Source organism: Lissotriton vulgaris, chromosome 7 (assembly GCF_964263255.1).
Source record: "Lissotriton vulgaris chromosome 7, aLisVul1.2, whole genome shotgun sequence".
Taxonomy (NCBI): Eukaryota; Metazoa; Chordata; class Amphibia; order Caudata; family Salamandridae; genus Lissotriton; species Lissotriton vulgaris.
This window is the reverse complement of record NC_141695.1, coordinates 339,167,355-339,187,950: the sequence shown is the minus strand read 5'-3', so window position 1 is coordinate 339,187,950 and position 20,596 is coordinate 339,167,355. Positions and strand designations below refer to the sequence as shown.

The following is a 20,596-nucleotide window of genomic DNA, read 5'->3' as shown; positions in this document are numbered from 1 at the left end:
GACACCTTGGGTTTACCTTCTTTCCAACAAGGTTTAATTGACCTCATGTTAACTTTGGCCTTTCATTAAACTGGAAATCCTCCTCAAAACGTTTAATTACAGCATGGTGAATAATGTTTGTCACTGTCATAGGTTAGATGTTACATTTGCCTCTTCTTGTATACCGCACATAAACAGAGACTTATTTGGGTTAGCACTAACTTCTTATTTGAATAGGGTTGCAAAACAACAAATATCTTGCAATTGTTCTGAAAATATTAAGCCCCCATGAATGGTTTCTCTGTTCTTTTTTCAATACCCTTTACCACTATATTCACCTATTAATTACCTTAATTGTTTCAGTTACTCTATATCATTGTATAATATTACTCGACCCTCAGTTGTATGATATATATTTTATTCTATTCCTTCTCTTTTTCTTCCTTCCGCTTCCTCCCCATAGTTTTTTGTTTTAAAAATTGTAATCAGCTTTCTCTTCTGCTGTAGGTTATCAGTCTCATTAATAGTTATTGTATAGGTAATGATTCTATTTATTCTTTGCAATATTGTTGTTAATAACGCTTATTAAACATAAAAAAAGAAATTATCACAACAGGGGCAACCCAAACACCACCTGGAACCAGGGTCAACAATATATAAATGTACAATAAAGGTTCCAAGAAAACAATCAGGAATAATCCAATTCATAAAACAACAATAATAAAATGACAACAAAAAGCCCGCCTTTTGGTATCAGAATGAGTTAATATATTTTACCAGTATTGATCATAGTTTGAAAAATCCGTGCTCTAGGCTCATGTGATCACATAGTGAATATAAAGAAAAACTGTACAAGATATGTGTATAAAAGGAAGGAAAAAGGACAGAGAAACGGTGTAATAGTTCTTGTAATAGGTACAGATCACAAGTGTCCAATAAACTATCCATACGGTAATTATTGTTCTATTCAAATTGTCTGAAGAGTCAACGGTGGTCCAGCCCTGGTAATGGAACGGGTCATCATCAAGACAAAACATTTTAGTTGAGCAAGATAATTAATTTTGAGAAAAGGGATAAGAGTTGGATTAATGTTTTTTGTACATTTATGTATTTGGATCAGAGTCACCAGGATACCTCAGTGATGTCAATGTTGCACTGTATCGATTTTCCCCATTGATTCATATCCCCACATGGGTGATTGCAAAAAGTCCCCCAAACCTGTAAATAGATCTTATATGTTCCAACTTGTATTCCCTCTGCCCCATCACATGTCCAGCACACAGTTCTTTTATAGCTTAATTTGTGTTTTATACCTACCCCTCAAACATACACACATAGCCCTGATTCACAAAGAACCTGTGCACTAGGGGCGGAGACTCCGCAGTCGTGGCAGCATCTTAGCTCTCATGGTTGAATCTTCACTCTCGTGGCAGGATCTGCTCTCTTGTGGCAGGATCTCCACAATGCAAACTGCAGTACGAAGATCCCGCTACGGCTGCGAAGATCCCGCTACAGCTGCGGACCCTTCGCCCAGAGTGCAGAGGCTCTTTGTGAATCAGGGCCATACTCTTTTCCAATAGTAGCTAAATCTGTGGACCAAAACATGAAGATCAGGCTCAATAATAAGGACAAGTTTAACTTTTTAAACTAATACGTGCTTAACTTCTGACAGTAGTTCAGAGGATAGCCTGTTCAAATGCATATGTACGCACGGCGCCCATCATGATGTGGTTTCAGTAATAAAATATACCAAACTCTATTGAAAGATGGTTGCCATATGTGCACACGCAGGCTTATGCTTGGTTGTCCATGTTTCAAGGGTTTCTGTCATAAAGAATGTCAAAAACATTCAAGCATTGGTAAAGTCAATATCTGTGTGCCCCAATGTTAAAGGCAAGCCTTATTGGCTACTGGCTTTGCCAATGCTTATTGGAAGCTATTCTGAATGGAGGGAGAGTCAGTTTTGGAAAATTGGTTACCTTGTCTCGCTCACATGGATGTATGATGTAACAACGCATACTTTTACCACGCATGCCTTTACAACGCGGTATTTACAACGAATACCTTTACAACGCATATTGCTTTGGGGTGCTGGATAGTGAATAGTTTAATTTACTATTCCAACTCCAGTCCCCGTGGACACTAGGGAAGGTGTTGGATAATAAATTAAACTTATTCCCATTCCTAGAGCACCCCCCAGTGCAATGCTTTGTAATGGTTTTCGTTGTAAAGACCGCGTTGTAAAGGCACTGCGTTGTAAAAGTTGCGTAGTAAAGGATGTTTCCCCGCTCACATAGCTTCTATCATCAAAGCATTCTGAGCAACGTGTTGAGATCACTGAAGAAAAGAAGTGGTGTTTCAAAAGTGAGTGACTACGAAGAGTTCCCTCAGAATCAGGGTGAGGAAGGGAGGAATGTCAAAGCTAGTTTATTCTTTGAGTAGGAGATTGACGTTCTCTAATAGAGGGGATCGCTCAGTGTTGCTAGTAGTCAGAAGCAAAATACACAGAGGGAGGCTACACAACCTGTCTATAACATCTGAAGTGTGTATGGAGATATGGGACATTTCCTCTATATTGACGCCACTTGTGCTCTGATAAGAAAGATGATTGCCATTTTCTTCACAACTGCTACAGCAATACAAATACCAATGTGTGGCATGACCAGTTGTTGATAAACAGACACATGTGCTGACTGGTACCTGTCATTGGTTACTGGTCTCTTCTGGCTTAGGATTCGGACGGCAAGATGACCATTAGGCATGGTGAAGCTCAGCTGGGCCTGAAATGGCAGCTCGGAGTACCGCAATGCCTCTGTGACCACGGTAAAGAGAGACAAGGAGGGAAGAGCTGGGTCAATGGATTCACAGAATGCACAGCAACAAACAAGCATTACCAAAAGGTACTGACAAAAAATGCAGCTCTCATCAGTGGGAGAGATAGGCCGGGGTTAATAGGGACACCAGTGAGGTAACCTATGCAGCCCCTACCCCTAGAGTCACCTAATTACTTCCTGGTGTTTTGCAGGCAATATGTCCCCAACAAATTATCTTCCCAAGCCCTTGTCTTACTTGTGCATAACTAGAAATCATCTTGCCATCCTTATCCCACCTTAGCAAGGGGTCTGAACCTGGTGCCTTCATATGAGGTACCATAGCCCTACAACTAGCAGCTGTTGAGACGTCGCCATCACCCCTTACCCCTGCCCCATTTGCCCCATTTGCTGACTCTTGCGCAGAGTTCCCTGTCACTCACCACTGTGCTTGGACTCATGCGTGCTGAACTCGAATGTCACCTCGGTGTCCTTGCTGACGCTGCCAAGGGGGCGGTCCAGAGCAGGAAGGGTGTGCTCCTCATAGAGGAAGAACCTTTAGAGGGAAGAGAAGATGACATCACGTCCTGTAAGGAGCTTTATAGAGTGATGAGGAATGGCACCTACAGCATGAGCCTTAAATATGTGTGAACACGGTCAGTGCGCACATCCCAGTGTTTGGGCACTCCCTCTGGTTCAAGAATGGATAGACTCCGTTGGATTTCCGAAATTTATTTGATTTGAATTAATCTTTTCATAAGTCTTTCATTAATGGATTAATTTCATCCAATTTATGTAACTTTACACAAAATCATCGTCGCTCCAATGCATTTCGGGTCGATTACCCTTTCTCAAGGAGCTCTGAAAATAAGAACGATCTGCATTTGTATCGAAATTGCATTATCAAAAAACAATATACAAATTCAAACATATCCCAATAGTGAATTTAAACAAACAAAAGTCTGTGTAAGGAGGTATAGGGGAGACCGGTAAAAGTTGATTAAAATGCCGAGGTGGCTCAATTGTGTAGGAGAGTTATGGGCGCACCCAGAAAAAGTGAAAGGGATCTGTGGGCGAGTGGCGAGTAACAACAGTGGGGAAGATAAAGTAAAAAAAATGCTCATGTGTACATGGAGCTGTAATGCGGTACTGTAAGGATCAAAACGGAAGGGTTAGCGGTTAGGGAAACACTCCATGTGTGAGTGTGAATATAGCGGAGGCTGACTGGCAGGGGCTAAACTCGGCTTACCAAAACGGGATTCTGTGAAGGGACTGTCGAGGTCTCCAGGCGGGTTTGCTGCTGCGTGAAGTCGCCGGGTTAGTGTGTGGGCTCGCTAATGAAACTGACACGGTAATAACAAAGCACGGGGTTGGCGGTGAAGGAAATCGAGTAAGGACTAAAGTGCGGTGAAGGTGGGGGCCATATTGGAACGGGTCAAAAAGATAGAATCTAAACGAGAGGGTGATCAACAGAGGTGCAAAGAGAAGATAAAATACCGGAAGTGTCAAAGGGTAAATATGCTGAAACAAGTAAGATGTATTGCCACTTGTGAGATAGAGAAACATAACAAAAACAGGTGAATGTTAAATGTAAACAATAGGTACATGACATCTCAGTAAACTCGCATAAGACGAATGTGTCCTTGTATACCCAGCCGGGTATTTATAAGAAGCAACTTAGTTCGATACGGTCATTCAGACCAAAAGGTTTGCAAGATTGCAAACGGTAAATCCATGAAGTTTCTCTTTGGAGAAGGAACTTATTGTTGTCCCTTCCTTCCTTTTTATCAACAGTTTCAAGGACCATAAATTTCAACTGTGCCACGGTGTGATTGTTTTCCATGAAATGTGCGGCCACGCTGGATTTTGTTTGCTTGGTCCTGATATTGGATTTGTGCTCGTTCAATCTGACTTTTATTTTTCGCTCTGTTTTTCCTATGTAGATCTTTCCACAAGGACATTTGAGTAAATATATAAGGTTGGATGAGTCGCACGTTGCATTAACTTTCACTTTGATTTCTGTGCCTCTCATGGGGTGATTGATTTTACTGCCAGTGATGATATTGTTGCAGTTGTTGCAATTAAGGCACGGTTTTGTACCTCTATAGATGGTTGGGCTTGGTGTTTCTTTCGAAAGGATCTCCTTTAGGTTGTTTGCTCTGGTGTACGCAAAAATTGGAGGATTTTTGAACATTTCTTTGAAGTCTGGTTCCGATGCCAGGATTCTCCAGTGTTCTAGGATGATTTTCTTGTATCTTCCACTCAATGTGGAATATTTGGAGACGACTACCATCCGGTTTGCCTCTTTTTTGGTTGTCTTCTTTAAAGCTGTTTCTCGGTCAATCACAGATACTTTTCTTATGGCTTCCTCGGTGGTTTCTGGCGGGTATCCTCTAGCGATGAATCTTAGGTTCATTTCATCGATCCTTTGAGCATATGTATCTGGGTTGGATACTATGCATGAGCACAGCAGGGCTGTCTTAGGTCCTGTCACTACTTCTGATGTCTCTTCATCCCTCTCACTTTTCGTTCTCTCTTGCAGAGTTGGACTGGTCAACAAGTCACCCCAACCCCCTATAAATTAGATCTAGGGAAGCCTCTAGAACTTATATTTGATGGGATAGAAAGGGGAAGGGAACCGATAATTGTCTAATATGTGAATGTGGGTGTTCCTTCTTTTATAAGGGCAACCGTTCCTTTATGCGATATAAAGAAAATATTTACATCATAAAACAATGAATCCATGAACCTTTCGTAAAATGTATGCTATTTTACTGCTGGTATTTCTGGAGATAGCTACTCATAAGATTAAGGTCTTAGTACAGTAAACATAAGGCTGATGGTGGGCAGATCACTGTGCCAACCGTTTAAACTACAAATGCCCCACATGCTGTGCACTTCCAGAGATAAAGTGAAGGCAGCCAGGAAGAGCAATGTGAAGCGATATTGAAAGCCTAAGGAGTAACACAGGGGTCTCCAAACAACGGCCCGAGGGCCATGCCCGGCCCACTACAAGATTTTGGGGCATATTATCAAGGGATTTATCTCTGCTTTTTTGGCTTTAAAAGCCAAGAAAACGAAGATAAAATTATCTCCCTATCAACAACAGGGTGCTAACACGCAAATTCGCATGTTAGCACCCTTTTTCTCTACGCTTCCCCTTGCATCTCTAATGAGATGCAAAGGGGGCGTTCCAGAGAAAAATAATAGGAGAAATGTTGTTAAGCGACATTTCTCCTATTATCAAGGATATCGCTAACCCTGTTAGAGATAAAAAAAAAAGTAGCGCTAACCGCGGTTAGCACTGCTTTTTTTACACCTGGTATTTTCCTGACTTAGCCATGATATCCTATGGAAGGTGGATATCATGGCTAAGTTTGTGAGCCCCTATCATCAAGCTAACGCCAAACTTCGAGAGATTATAGTTGGTTTCCCAGCGATAATCTCTCATTTGAAAGTTAGCATGAGGATTTTTATCACTTCTGAGATAAACGTTGCTAATAGCAAGTTATCTCAGCGATAATTTCCGGCGATGCTTAGCGATAAAAAAATCGTTGCAAAGCCTAGTTAGCGATAAATATTGCTACTCGTTGGTAATATGCCCCTATATCTTTAGACTCTAACAAACATTTTAAAAAATTGAGTATGTCAAGTCCAAATGTCAAGCAAATTTATCTGATGAACATTTGAAGCCCATTCGAATAATTGGCTCCTCAGTTCTGTGATATTTTGAAATTAAAAAATCTGTTTCATCATTCCCATTAATCTTGTGCTTCATGTTTTGTTGTTTATGATTGAAAACTCTGATTGCCAGAATTGTGTAGAAAGGAGCAAACTGAATTCATTTTTGTTGGACCTTTATCAATGGCTCAAGTGTGTTGGTTTTTCTTATTGTGTGACACAAAATTGGACAAATTCTCATTTCATCTGAATTTGTAAATTTTCAGTATTTAAAAGTAATTAATTTTATTTATTTATTTATTTAAAATTTTATATAGCGGGCAGTTACCCTTAGGCATCCCAGCGCTTTTCCAGACACCATCAGATAGTAAAAACGGCCAGTTTAAAGCACTCAAGCGGGAAACAAAAAGGTTTTAGGACCTTTGCGAAAACGCAGTGTGCAGGTCTCGGCACGTAATTTTAAAGGGAGCGAGTTCCACAGCTTCGCCGTGTTGAATGAGAATCTTCTCCCGCCCGTGTGAGCCCTTTTAACTCTAGGGTCTAAAAGAAGGTGTTTTTGATCAGATCGCAACGTTCTGCTTGCTTTGTATGGGATCGCTAAGTTCTTTAAAATAAGGGGACCTTTCCCTAAAGGGATTTTGTGGGCTGTACAAAGTGCCTTAAATTTCACTCTCTCCCGCACTGGAAGCCAGTGCAGCGCCTTTAAGGCGGGTTTCGCTGATTGCGTCCTCGGGACGTCCATAAGCAGCCTTGCCGCTGCATTTTGGACCTGCTGAAGAGTCTTGAGGGTGGATTCAGGAGCGCCCAGAAAGATGGCGTTGCTGTAATCCAATCTGGATGTTATCAGGCCCTGAATCAACAGCTTCCTCGATGTTACTGGTAAGAGAGGGAAAAATTTTCGAGCAGACCGTAACAGGGCGAAACACACTCCTGCAGTTTTCTTAGCTTGGGTCCGAAATGACAAGTCTTGTTCTAACCAGACTCCCAAGCTCTTAATCACCTCTTTGGGGTCCGGGAGGTCTCCCATACAGCTCGGCCAGCTGGTCAAGGGAAGAAGAGGAGATTTGCTCCCTAGCAGCATTATTTCTGTCTTCGAGCCGTTCAGCTTAAGGACAGATTCTTCCATTCAGGTGTGAACGTCCGACAGACAGGAGCGCAGGGTATCCGGATTCTCAGCCAGTTGGGATAAAGAAACCACCAACTACGTGTCGTCCGCATAACTGACGATCTTGATGTCATACGGAGACACTATGTCCTCCAGGGGGGCCATATAAACATTAAATAATGTAGGGCTAAGGGAGGAGCCCTGTGGCACTCCACACTGGAGGGGGATCGATTTAGAACGCTCACCGCCGTCCCAGACCTGGTATGTTCGTCCGGTAAGAAATGATCTCAGCCACTGCAGGGCCACCCCAGACACCCCTACCTCAGCCAACCGCCGGATCAACACCTGATGGTTCACGGTGTCAAACGCCGCACTGAGGTCCAGGAGGATCACTGCCACTGATCCTCCTGAATCCAGAATACGTCTAGTTTCATCGACGACCGCCAAGAGAGCGGTGTCGGTACCCTGACCTGGGCGAAAGCCGGTTTGCGAGACACGGAGCAGTCCATTGGACTCCAAGAAGGCTGACAATTGTTGGTTGACCAGCCGTTCAGCAATTTTGCCGAGCCCCGGCAGCAGAGAGATGGGCCTAAAGTTAGACAGGTCCGAAGGATCCAAATTGGGCTTCTTTAAAAGAGGCTTAACAACAGCAGTTTTCCAAGTAGGTGGCACCAGACCCTGGGCAAAGGAGGCGTTCATTAGGTCTGTCACAGGACCCACGTAATTAAGAAATGAATAGTCTGCTTTTCTTACCTACAGATAAGTAATTGATTATTTTGTCAGAGCATTTGTTAATGTTTTACATTTTTTACTCATTATATATAATTTCTCAGTTTAAGCACAACATTCTTTCTTTGTAACTGTCACATATCCCTTTTGTTCTGAAACATATCATGCTGCTTACACAAAAGATCCAAGTAAATCTTATTCATTCATTTAAATTGTATTCATTCATTTAAAAAAACTGAGGGACATATCATCAACAACCGGCGATAATTATCGCTAAGCGCATTTAGCGCTAGGATAATTATCGCCGGCTATCTCTTGTTTTTATCGCGGAGATAACACGCTCTCAGTGACGTTTATCTCCAGAGCGATAAAAATACCCGCGTTAGCTGCCAAATGTGCAATTATCGCTGGGATTCCAGCGATAATTGCACAACGTTTGGTGCTACGTTGTTGATAGGGTATGGCAGACTTAACCAAGATATCCACCTTCCATTGGATATCATGGCTAAGTCAAACTAAAAGCAGGCCTAAGGAAAGTAGCAATAACTGCAGTTAGCGCTACTTTTCTTATCGCTATGCTTGTTAGCGTGCCGATTGATAATTGGCGAAATGTCGGTTTAGGACATTTCTCCCGTTATTTTGGGAATGCATAAGAGAGATGCAAAGGGAGGCGTAGGGAAAAAGTGTGCTAACATGTGATTATGCATGTTAGCACCCTCTTGTTAATAGGGTGATAGTTTTATCTCCGCTTTTTTGGCTCTTAAAGCCAAAAAAGCAGAGATACAGCCCTTGCTGAAATGCAGGGAATGAGTCCCCAACAAATTATCTTCCCAAGCCCTTGTCTTACTTGTGCATAACTAGAAAAAATATTTTGCCATCCTTACCCCACCTTAACAAGGGGTCTGAATCTGGTGTCTTCATATAAGGTACCATAGCCCTACAATAAGCTGCTGTTGAGAAGTCGCCATCACCCCTTACACCTGCCCCATTTGCCTCATTTGCTGACACCAAAAAAGCGGAGATACAGCCCTTGCTGATATGCCCCTGATTTTTTTTGGCCCGCAAATATTTGTAAAATATAGGATGTTGCCCTCGTACTGAACATTTTGGAGACTCCTGAAGTAGCACATAGTGCCCACCTCTCTGGGCCTAGAGGACAGAGTCCTGGAGTTAAGCTATTTTATTTCGATTTTCTCCAGCTTAAATCTACATAACTCCATTACAAGGTAACACCAAAATTAAATAAAGGTTCTAGATTTTTTTCCAACATCTTTGGTGTTCACAGATGTTGGCATGTCTGTTAGCATACAATATTTGTGTTTAGTGATAAGCTGTACTGATGGAGTGCAGAGGGAACACGATGGAATAGAGATGAAACCTAGACCTTCCTGCCCCACTAGCAATGCCACTGATCTAATCCAGTTTTGCTTTGTTTTCACATTTAACCACACAGACTGACATACACATATACACACTTTATATTTCTCTGCAAAATAAATTTTTCTTACATGGGCTGAGGCAGGAAGATCTTCAGCTTGACATTGGTGGCAATGACCTCGGTCTCCACAATAGACTGGAACTCGCTGTACAGATGCTTGGGAGGCACAATGTTCACCTGAGACAGAGGAGACCCAAACAAAAGGAACACACTACCTCAGTTACCACACCGCTACTTCTCTCCACTAAAAATGCTGCCCAATTCCTCTCATTTGTCAGGTAGACACCCTTGTTTCAGCTGATGTATGACGTTACAACGCATACTTTTACAACGCATACCTTAACAAAGCATTTTTTACAACGCAACATTCATTAAAATGCATTCCATTACAACGCATGCCATTACAACGAAATTTTAAAAACTACCTTTACAATGCATTCCATTACAACGCATACTACCTTTACAACACATACCATTACAACGCATAACATTACATTGCATGTATGGTAAGTATTGGATAGTGTAGGGGTAAAAATTACTATTCTAACTCCAGGGGGGCGCAACAGTAGGGTAAGTATTGGATAGTGTAGGGGTAAAAATTACTATTCTAACTCCAGGGGGTGCAACAGTAGGGTAAGTGTTAGATAGTGTAGGGGGAAAAATTACTATTCTAACTCCAGGGGGTGCAACAGTAGGGTAAGTGTTGGATAGTGTAAGGGTACTATGCGAAGTAATGGTATGCGTTGTAATGGTATGCGTTGTAATGATTGCGTTGTAATGACATGCGTTGTAGTGGTATGCGTTGTAGTGTCATGCGTTGTAATGGTTGCGTTGTAATGGCATGCAATGTAATGGATGTTGCGTTGTAAAAGTTTAGTTGTAATGGTAGTGGGTTGTAAAAGTTGCCTTGTAAAGGTTGTTTCCCGTTTCAGCCATGGGTTATGGGTGTTTTTGCTCAAATGAATTGTATTTGTTTTATGTAAAGAATTTATGTGATACAACCTGACCACAACATAGGAGAAGGTTCTTCAAATCAGGAAATATAGGAACTAAAACAATAAAACACATAAATATAATCTTAAATGACTTACCTTGCCTCCTGTCTTACTGGCCAACTGTCCAAGCTCAAGGAGACTACAGTCTGTGCCTTCTATGGTCAACACAGACACAACCACACTGCGGAGAGAAGTAGGAGTGAAAGTGAGAGAAGCTACAGGAATTTGTCTTCAAAGAAATTACCCAGGACACAATCTCTTCCTACCTCTCCATCAAATCAAGCATCATCTTGCCACCCCCCCTCCCAAACATTGTTGCCTTCCAGCATCAAGTCAGGATTACCTTCAAGATCAATGCATACAGTTTTCCTCTTCAATGTCTATCTCTGCCACCTGCAGTACTTGACATGCATTTGCCCACTACAACACCTGCTACAACTATGCCAGTAATACTCATACCTTACAATAACTGGACAACACAAGCAATATTGACAAACGAGTACTAGCCTAATGTCTCCAAAGCCAATAACCAATGAATGCTCCCTAACCACCTTAAACTTAACACATCCAAAAGAAGATCCCCTCATTCGGTGATTGGAAGAATACGTCTGGCCCCCAGGAACCTAGAGCATCACCAACAACATTGGCAGCCGTAGGAAACCTGGCATTGATCCTGGAGTCTCACCTATGCCTGTTACCCCAAGTAAATGAAAAGTGCCTTCTAGATCCTTATTCTAATGCCAGCCTAGGATTCCCATAGACGCTCATGGCAAACACCTCTCTCAGGAGTTCACATTTTGACTATGCAACAGATTTTATAAAAAGATCTCACTTATTACTGCATCAACTAGTAAGAATTCATAATGCTGTTGCAAGACACCTACTACACGTTCACATATGTGAGCACATCTCATTGGCCATAAAGTACTCAATGCGTTCAACTGTCAAGACCCTGTGCATCATCCATAGGGCTATCAACTTCAAATGCCCAGCTTTAATGCAGGTAAAGCTAAAAACAATATTCACAGAAGAGAACAATTCACTCAAGACTGATATGCCTCACAACTGACTACCCATGCATATAACAAGCCAGGCATTAGAGGCCCTCTTCCTCTGTATATGCAGCCAAGTGCTGGAATTCTAGAATGCTCTCCTGGCAAAGATAAGAATATTTGAAAACCAATTACAATTCATGAAGACCTAGTTCTTCCTATGATGTTGACCGAATGACTAAACCTAATCAATAATCATTGCAAATGAAGAAAAAAAAAGAATTCACAGAGAGCACACTCCCTCCACCGTGGACACTCCAGTGGAAGCCTCCTATAAGAAGAAAGCCCACTAAAAATACAATATATATGATTAAGAGCACCACTAGAAAAACGATTGCCTTACTAGTCTGTATAAATTGCACCCAAATTGAAAAGTGTTCTGATACTTCCGGTGCTGATGCATTAGTGCTGACTGCAACATTCCTAAATGCAAAGGATGCTAAGGGTGTTAAACCTGATTTAACATGGAAAGCCTGTGACCTCTCTCATTTGTGAAAGAGAACAACGGTGTAAAATGTAATAGTGCTGCTCTCGTTACTCTATCTCTGATTGCAACCCACCTGCATTGAAATATATTTGATTGACCCGTGTGTGTGAGCAGCAACAGGGGCGTGGAATTTGCTGCAACATTTAGCCGCTTTATTCTCACTGGCACTGGCCAATCTCCCTGCTCCCATTTCCTGCTAAAATCTAGGAGAAAGCAATAAACATCCAGTTCACCAACCACCTCGAAAAAAACAACAACCTCCTGGACCCCTCCCAGTCTGGATTCTGCCCAAATCACAGCACAGAAACTGCCTTAATCGCAGCCACAGATGACATCAGGGCTCTCCTAGACAGGGGAGAAACTGCTGGCCTGGTCCTTCACGATGTCTCTGCAGCCTTCGGCACCGCATCCCACTACACCCTCCACCAGATGGGGATCCGAGGAAAAGCCCTCAAGTGGACCGTGTTCTTGCGCTCCGGAAGAACTCTGAGTGTCCCCCTCCCACCCTACACCTCGGGCCAAATAATATCATCTTCTGTGTATAACACACAGGTGCACACACATTAGAACATGCACATGGAATCACACTGGTGGTGCACAGAGCTACATTATAACATGATCTAGGCTAAGGACCAGTTAGGTACAAAGCAGCGGAACTACCTGAGTCACCCCAATGACTCAGGCAAAAAGGCTTGTTCATGCTTCTGATCGCTACAACAAAACATGTATGCTGCCACCACCATGCTCATGCTACTCAACTCTTGGTAAGGGCAGTAGCCCTTTAGCACTAACAGGGTAACGCTTTGTGCACCCCTTCCGGTCTAACAAGACTGCAATCTGTGAGACAGGCCTGGATCATAACAAACATGCTTGAACCATGTTTGCCTATGATGACACATCAATAACAAGGATTGGCACCTGGCTTTTGACAGTCCAGGTGGCTTTCTTGGACTACTTTCTACATGGTAAAGTTGTCAAGGAGATGGTTATTGGCCCATAACTGTTCACAAGATTTCTGTATGTGCTCACACCTGCATATGGAATATGAGATACTCCTGGGTCTTGCCTACACTTTGGTCAGAAAGGTCATACCTCACAGTCCCTACTAGTAACCAGGGCACACACAGAGTTCTGGCCTTTTAGGCATTTGGTGCTTTAATGGATGGCTTGGCATTCTGTAGTTCATGCAACACAGTCTAGAGGTGGCCCAGGAACTCCTGCAGCTGGAACTGAAGACAGCTATGTTGTCCCCATAGATAACACTAGTTCTCCAGACAAGGCTTCAGACAAATCAAGACTTGTTAACCATGCATTGGAATGTTTCATGGACAGTTCTCAGTGAAGAGCAGAATCTCAAATTGGCAAAGTAGGTGGGGGCCTCTGACCCTCTTCAGCTCTTTAGCACCATGGGCAAGGGCCAGTACCCATTGCTCAAATCAAGCACACTCAGAAAATAGGCTCCTCTCACCATATCCATGGGATCTTTAGTTAGGGAACTAGTATGAACATCAGTCTCAGTCACTCTTTTCATAACCCAAAAGTCTGCACAAAAACATAGTCTTTCAACCCCTGTTTGAAAATTTCAGAGCAGGACTAGCTTATGGAATTTAGGAATCCTCACTCAATCACTCGCAGATTTAGCATTGTAGTCACATTCACGTTGGAGCAGTCTTTGACTATATTTTTCCCCAGCAGAAGCACACCAGTAGCCAGCGTGCCAGTCAAGTGACCCCACTGACAAAACTGTGACCAATCACATCCTTCTACAGTTTCCACTCCTCAAAACATTCTTAACAGTGCAAATCTACCATCAGCAAAGTGCAAAACATTCCAGCAGCCACCACACCACACATGAAGACCAATGGCGGGAACCACAAACAATCTTCTCCTTCAGTTTCCTGTATGCCACTGTGTACATGAAAAAAGGCGACAAACTTACATAGCCAATGCTGGGTTCCCCAGAACCACACACTATTTCAGAAGTAGGGTGAGATCTAACCCTAGTAATTTTCTAACACTGGTGTAAATGGGGCGTGTTGAACTAGGGAAGTTTTAAGCACTATGGAGACACTAATAGAAAACAGAGGTACTAGAAGGTCGAGACTGACGGGGCAGTGGAAGTGAGGGGATCCGACTGGAGGTGCCAGCCCTGGCAAGATAGTAGTAGCCCTAAACTGGATTAATTACAGCACTGACGTAATCAGTGGTGCAACACAATATGATGGGCCCGCCCTGCAGAATGTAATGAGGGCATCTGAGACTCGTATATCTCGCAGACATTCATTGGCCTTACAATGATGGGGACGATGTAGAGTTGTGTCTCCCGCTCTGCAGAACAGGGGAAGCCACAGCCCGAGCCACACATCTGGATTTAACAAAGTGAAGGTAATGTGCATGTGGGGATAACTGCAGGACAGGACTGGCTGTAGCAGGCACGGGGCTTTTCCCCGGTGGGCTGCAAGGGTGGGGGCTGGTTTTGGATCAGGGGTATATTTTTGTTGCCAGGGGCTGGTTTTGCCGGTTTGCAGCATAGCTGCAATATCTGCCCCCTGTAACAAAAGCTGCAGTGTTTTACACACACCCCTATCGCAGCCGGCCCAACTCAATTGCCAGGGCCGGTTTGCATTCCCAGTCCAGCCCTGGGTAACTGGCCACAAGTAGATTTGGAGAACAGAAGGATGGGCCAAGAAATCTATCAGAATGACCAAAAGCAAAAGGGTTGGAGCATCACAGTGAGAATGCACTTCACCTTGAGAATCAATTTCCACTGCCTTCTCCTTCAGAGAAATCTCTCACCTGTGCATGAGGGCAAAGTCAGCCAGATCTGTGTAGAAGAGCTTGGCGTACTGACGCATGATGTCCTCTTTGCAGTCCTCCAGGTTCCCCAGGTCAGTGTTGGCTTTTCCATCAGTGCAGATAATGACCTGAGGAGGGCACAGAATGAAAAGATGAGAGCAAAGAGATGAGAGATGAGTACAAAGGTGAAGGACAGGGAAGAGAGGCACAAATGTCTCTGCATTAACAGGGAGGGGGCACACCTTTCCCCCAGTACAAATACCCATCCCTGTTCATCCTGTTCATGTGGGTATTTTCCTGTGGGTTCAGTTTGTATGTTTGTTTCTATAGGTATATGTGTGTGTGTCACCATCCCTAACATTATTTTTTTAGGTCGAGGACCGAAGGCTGGCTTGCCAGCTTCTGGGAGGAGAATTAATGTTTTTTAGACGGGGCGTGAACCCGCCTCTCTCCTCTATCTCTCCTCCATTGGCTGGCTTCCTAAACGGAGGCCAGCCATTGGAGGAGAGTGGCGTCACTCCAAACAAGCCCCGTCTCTTTCGGATTCGGGGCGTGTTTTTGGCATTCTTTCCACCTGTGACGTCATATATCACTCAACGCCAAAACACGCCCCGAATCCGAAAATGTTCGGAAGCTTGCGGCCGCCATTTTTATTTTCGCAGTGAAGGTGAGCCGTTGCTTTCCTGTCTTCTTCTCCCTTCCTATCCTCTTCCTCTCTCTTCCGGTCCTCTAGAATTCCTCCTACAACTCATACTTGTATTTGTTTCCATCTCTCCTTCCTCTCCTCCTCTGTCTATCTTCATCGCCCTCTCTTTCCTCTCCTCTGCCGTCTATGATTGGTCTCTTCCACCCCGTCCTGCCTCTCTTCCCCCGTCCCATGCAGTTCTCATTAGAGTTGTACAACACACGGGGGCAGCCTTGTTTTTTTTTTTACTTTGGGGCACACACAGGTTTGCACACGAGCTCTTTTCTGGACTTTGAACCTCTGGGACTTGCAGGTTAGACACACGCACTGGCTAAATCCTGGTGTCACCTTCTCTTTAAAGCCCGACGGGTTAATGTACCACCTCGTGGGCTCCCTCGCCAAAGGTGAGGGCTTTAACCTGTAGGTGACGCACAGCTCCGACAGTCACACTGAGCTATGTTCATCTGATTGGCAGATGCAGAGTATACTCACATTGCGACCGCAGGTTGTGCATTAACCCGCTAATCTATTTCACCAAATTGTAACCTTTAACCTATACCTCACAAAGATCCCTATAGATTTATCAACGCACCAGAATGATCCTCCCTTTCACTGATGCCAGGCCAGCGCCACGAAGCCGCTCACTCCAGGCGCTGTCTACGAAATGCACTTCGAACCGCAATTGCATCCACCAGTGACAGTCACACCTGTGCCCGTCAGAGTCTTGTTCGCATAAACAAAAACACACTTTTTAATTCAGAAACGTGAAAGTAGAAAATTAAATTCCATTGTTTCACATTTACAGGTAGCCCGCAATCCCCCAGATGCTAAATTTCAATTAATTTCACAGGCAAATTAAGAGGAGGCCAGAGACGCGGGAGCGCTCATTCATCACAGTGTCTTGCAACGTTTGTCAAAAGGGAAGTAGTCGAAACAACGTGCTCAGCTCAGCCTGATGCACGTTGGCGTGTTGGACCCAATTATTAAAATAAGTCAGTTATTACAGGGACGGGTACCGAACGTGCTTTATGAACTGCACTTTCTTCTGCGCGGTGTACCTTGAACTAGCAGTAAAAAAGAATATTATGAAAATCCGAGGCGCACAAAAGTCAACAAAAGCTAAAACGCGGTGCTTTATACAGCTCTAAATAAAAAAAGCAAGTTTTTACATTTAGATAGCGTCCAATATTGGTATTAATACTGCCGCTAGGAACTCACAATATTAACAACTCTGGCACGCGGTGAATTAAAACAACTTGAGGGGGCTACGGCCTTAACCCGGCTGGATCAAGCGTAATATGCGAAATTTCTCCTATGTCCATAATCGCCCAATTTTGTCAATTGGGGGACACTTGTTAGTAAATACATCTCTGCCCAAAGTCACTGGTACTCCTTTGATCGACAGCCCGATGTTGATAAAAGGACACCTCCTGGTCGTGCTGTACAGAGCAGCACTAATTCCGGGTTCATACTGGTAACAACCTTCAGACTATATCACCGACATAAAGCCAGTGCGCCCATTGTATCGACTTCGGAAGGATGAAAGTACGAGCGCACTGCCAGGGAGTCTAACCAGAGGGCACAAGGGTCCCGGAAACGGCGCCCAACCCTTAGCACTGTCCCACTCGCCTGTGAGCAACGAGGACTTTGTACCCCACGCAGCAAACACCCCCGGGCGCGAGGAGGACAGCGGGTAAAGGCTGGTTTATTCAGATTCACTCTCCCTCTCCCGGCATCCCCACATTTCTTAATTAGTTAATGAATTTTGGGAAGTTATTGCGATTTGGAGGCGGCAACACGCTGAAACCGTGCGTTGAGAACAGTGCACTTTTAGTACGGCTGCTGGTACGCCTCGTACCTTCCATTTACATTGATCGCGCCGTACGCCGCCTCATGCGAGAAGCATGAGGTATAGTGGGGCTCTTCCCTGAGAGCCGTACAAAGCGTACAAAAGCTCTACGAAGCGCTAGTAAGCACCGTACTTTCCAGGAACTTTACCAAAAGCACTGAACTGGCCTAAAAGAACTTAATTTGGCAAATAAGAACTGTGTGTCAGAAGCTTCAAGTAACACTGGAGTCGACACTGATTCCTATGCCCACTACCTCTGAAAAAGAACTCAAGAAACACTCTGGACAATTGCTGTGAATTAATTGGAAAATAACAGACGAAGTCTCTTACCCTCAGTATAATCTGTACAAGCCCCAGGAGGTGATTGATGACAGGCTATGTTCTGTTTTATCCTCACAAGTAGTCAAAGCGAAGGAATAAATGGAGAATGGTCTGACAACACTCTTGAGGAATTGGAATGGAGTAAGTCCCGACTCAAGGAATGAACTTTGAAGTAGACACTGAATGACTTAGAACCTAGCTATGAGTAAACTAATATAGTCGTATAGAACTGACTGAACTGTGAAGGAGTACTGACCCCAATTCTGATACCAGAGATAACTAACTAGAGTTTCGTGAAGTGGCACCAACTAAATACATACTACGAATTCTACAATTAAAGACACTTGCCAGAATCCCACGTTGCGCATGCGATAAGAACAACCAAAACAGAAGCGCTGACAGGAATTCCCTCAGAACAAGAACTTCACTCAGAGCCGCGCTGTGACTCCGGTGAAGAGGTCAGTTGAAGTGCGCAGATTCCAGAGCGGCTGTGCGCTTCATCTCCACAGCTGCTCGCGCGCTCTCGAAGACTAGAGTGCTCACTCCTCGCTGTTTGTAATCCCCTTCGGCGGCCATGTTGGGATGCTCGCTTCTTCAGGTTCTGTACACAGCGCCGCAGGAACAACGTGGTGACTCTATGCTGCCTTCTCCAACGAGGATATTTGGAGCCCTGCTTTAATGACCGTTGAGTTTTTGCTGGCACTGATCTAATGCTGGCTATGATTCTGGAAGTCTTGACAGTACCCCCTTTCAAGAATGGTCCTTCCACAGCGGGCTTGTTGGGGTGTGCCTGATGAAAGGCTTCAACTAGTCGTGGGGCATTTACATGGACTGCTGGTTCCCACGACCTCTCCTCAGGTCCGTACCCCTTCCACTCTATCAAGTAATACAGTTTGTTCCTCGCCACCTTGGAATCTAAGATTCTGCTGACTTCGTATTCTTCGCTCGATTCTACCACTATGGCGGGTGGAGAGTTTTTTAACCTGACCTTGTCTGGACTTTTCTTCAGAAGGGAAACATGGAAGGTCGGATGAATTTTCAATGACTTTGGTAATTGTAACTTCGCCACTACAGGATTTATGATCTTCTGAATTTTAAATGGCCCTATGAATCTAGGCTGAAACTTCCGATTACCCTTTAATCTCAAATGTCTTGTGGATAGCCACACCTGGTCACCTTTTTTAAACTGTGGGCCTTGTCTTCTCTTTTTGTCTGCCTGCTTTTTATAGGATTGTTTGGCCTTGATTAAGTTGCTCAAAGCTCTTTTGTAAGAGCTCTGTAGCTCTTCCATTACTCTAGCCACGGCAGGGACCTCCCCAATCTGTTTCCCCAGTGTGATAGCTGGATGTCTGCCTGTGTTCAAGTAAAATGGAGTAAACCCTGTGGAATCATGAGTTGCGTTATTGTATGCGAATTCTGCAGTCCACAGTAATTCGGACCATTCAACATCCTGCTCTAACAGATAGAGGCGTAAATATTGTTCTAGCTCCTGGTTCAACCTCTCGGTCTGACCGTCTGTCTCGGGGTGATAACTAGTTGAATAACGTGCATCTATGCCTAAGTTGTGCATAAAGGTCTTCCAAAATTTCGACATGAACTGTGACCCCCTATCTGAAATGATTACCTGTGGAATTCCGTGTGCCCGAATGATGTGTTGGTTGAATGTCTGCACTAATTGCGAAGCTGTGGGTACAGTCTTGAAAGGAATGAAATGTCCCATTTTGGAAAATGAGTCCACCACCACCAAAATCACTGTGTTACCTTGACTAGAGGGCAGATCCACTATTAAATCTAATGTCACGGTGTGCCAGGGGTAGGGTGCGTTAGGTAAGGGTTGCAATAACCCTTGCGGGCCTGACGACTGGGCTTCCCTTTGATGCAGATTTCACAGGTCGAAACATATTGTCTTACTTGGGCTGCCAGATCTGGCCACCAAAAGTGTCGCCGGACCAGTTCTTCGGTCTTCTTGACCCCTTTGTGGCCTGCCATCCGATCATCGTGACAACCTCTCAAAGCCTCTTCTTGGAGTTTTCTGGTTGGAAGATATAGCTTGCCTTCATGATATGGGAGTCCTTCGACAAGGTTTCTTTTACCATCTGCCTCGGCCCACTTACGAAGATCCTCTTCTGAGCAGACTTGCTGAATTTGTTCATCGAATTCTTTCATTTGCATGGCTCCGATTATTTGTTTCAATGGAACTATGGGTTCTTCGACTGAAGGTTTCTCTTCGGCTGTTGGGTTCATGCGTGAAAGAGCATCGGCCTTCCCGTTTTTCGCACCTGGTTTGTACGTGATCACGAAGTCAAATTCTGAGAAGTACAAGGACCATCTCAATTGACGTGGCGAAAGTGTTTTAGCAGACTTAAGGAATTGGAGGTTGCGATGGTCTGTAAACACAGTGACAGTATGCTTGGCCCCCAGTAAGTAGTGTCGCCAATCTTGGAATGCTTCTCGAACAGCCAGTAATTCCTTGTCGGCGATGGAGTAATTGCGCTCCGTGTCCGACAGCTTCCTGGACCGGTAGGCCACCGGATGCAGTTGCCCCGTCGTTTTGTTCCTCTGTGACAAAATTACTCCGGTTGCGAAGTCTGATGCATCAGTTTCAACGAAAAAGGCTTGTTCCGGATCAGGGTGCATTAGAATGGGGGCGCTAATGAAGGCCGTCTTCA

At 44.1% G+C, this 20,596-nt stretch overlaps 1 protein-coding gene across 1 annotated transcript in view; it reads right to left on the bottom strand.

Annotated features, from left to right (window-relative positions):
- LOC147701524 (circularly permutated Ras protein 1-like) overlaps positions 1-20,596 on the bottom strand; it is a 223,338-nt gene that overhangs the window by 17,453 nt on the left and 185,289 nt on the right. The window contains exons 12-16 of the mRNA XM_086930201.1: positions 15,073-15,200; positions 10,834-10,918; positions 9,813-9,919; positions 3,233-3,345; positions 2,680-2,791 (exon numbers count right to left, since the gene is read on the bottom strand). Of these exons, the coding sequence (XP_086786327.1) occupies positions 2,680-2,791; positions 3,233-3,345; positions 9,813-9,919; positions 10,834-10,918; positions 15,073-15,200 (545 nt within the window). The remainder of the gene's footprint in view (positions 1-2,679; positions 2,792-3,232; positions 3,346-9,812; positions 9,920-10,833; positions 10,919-15,072; positions 15,201-20,596) is intronic.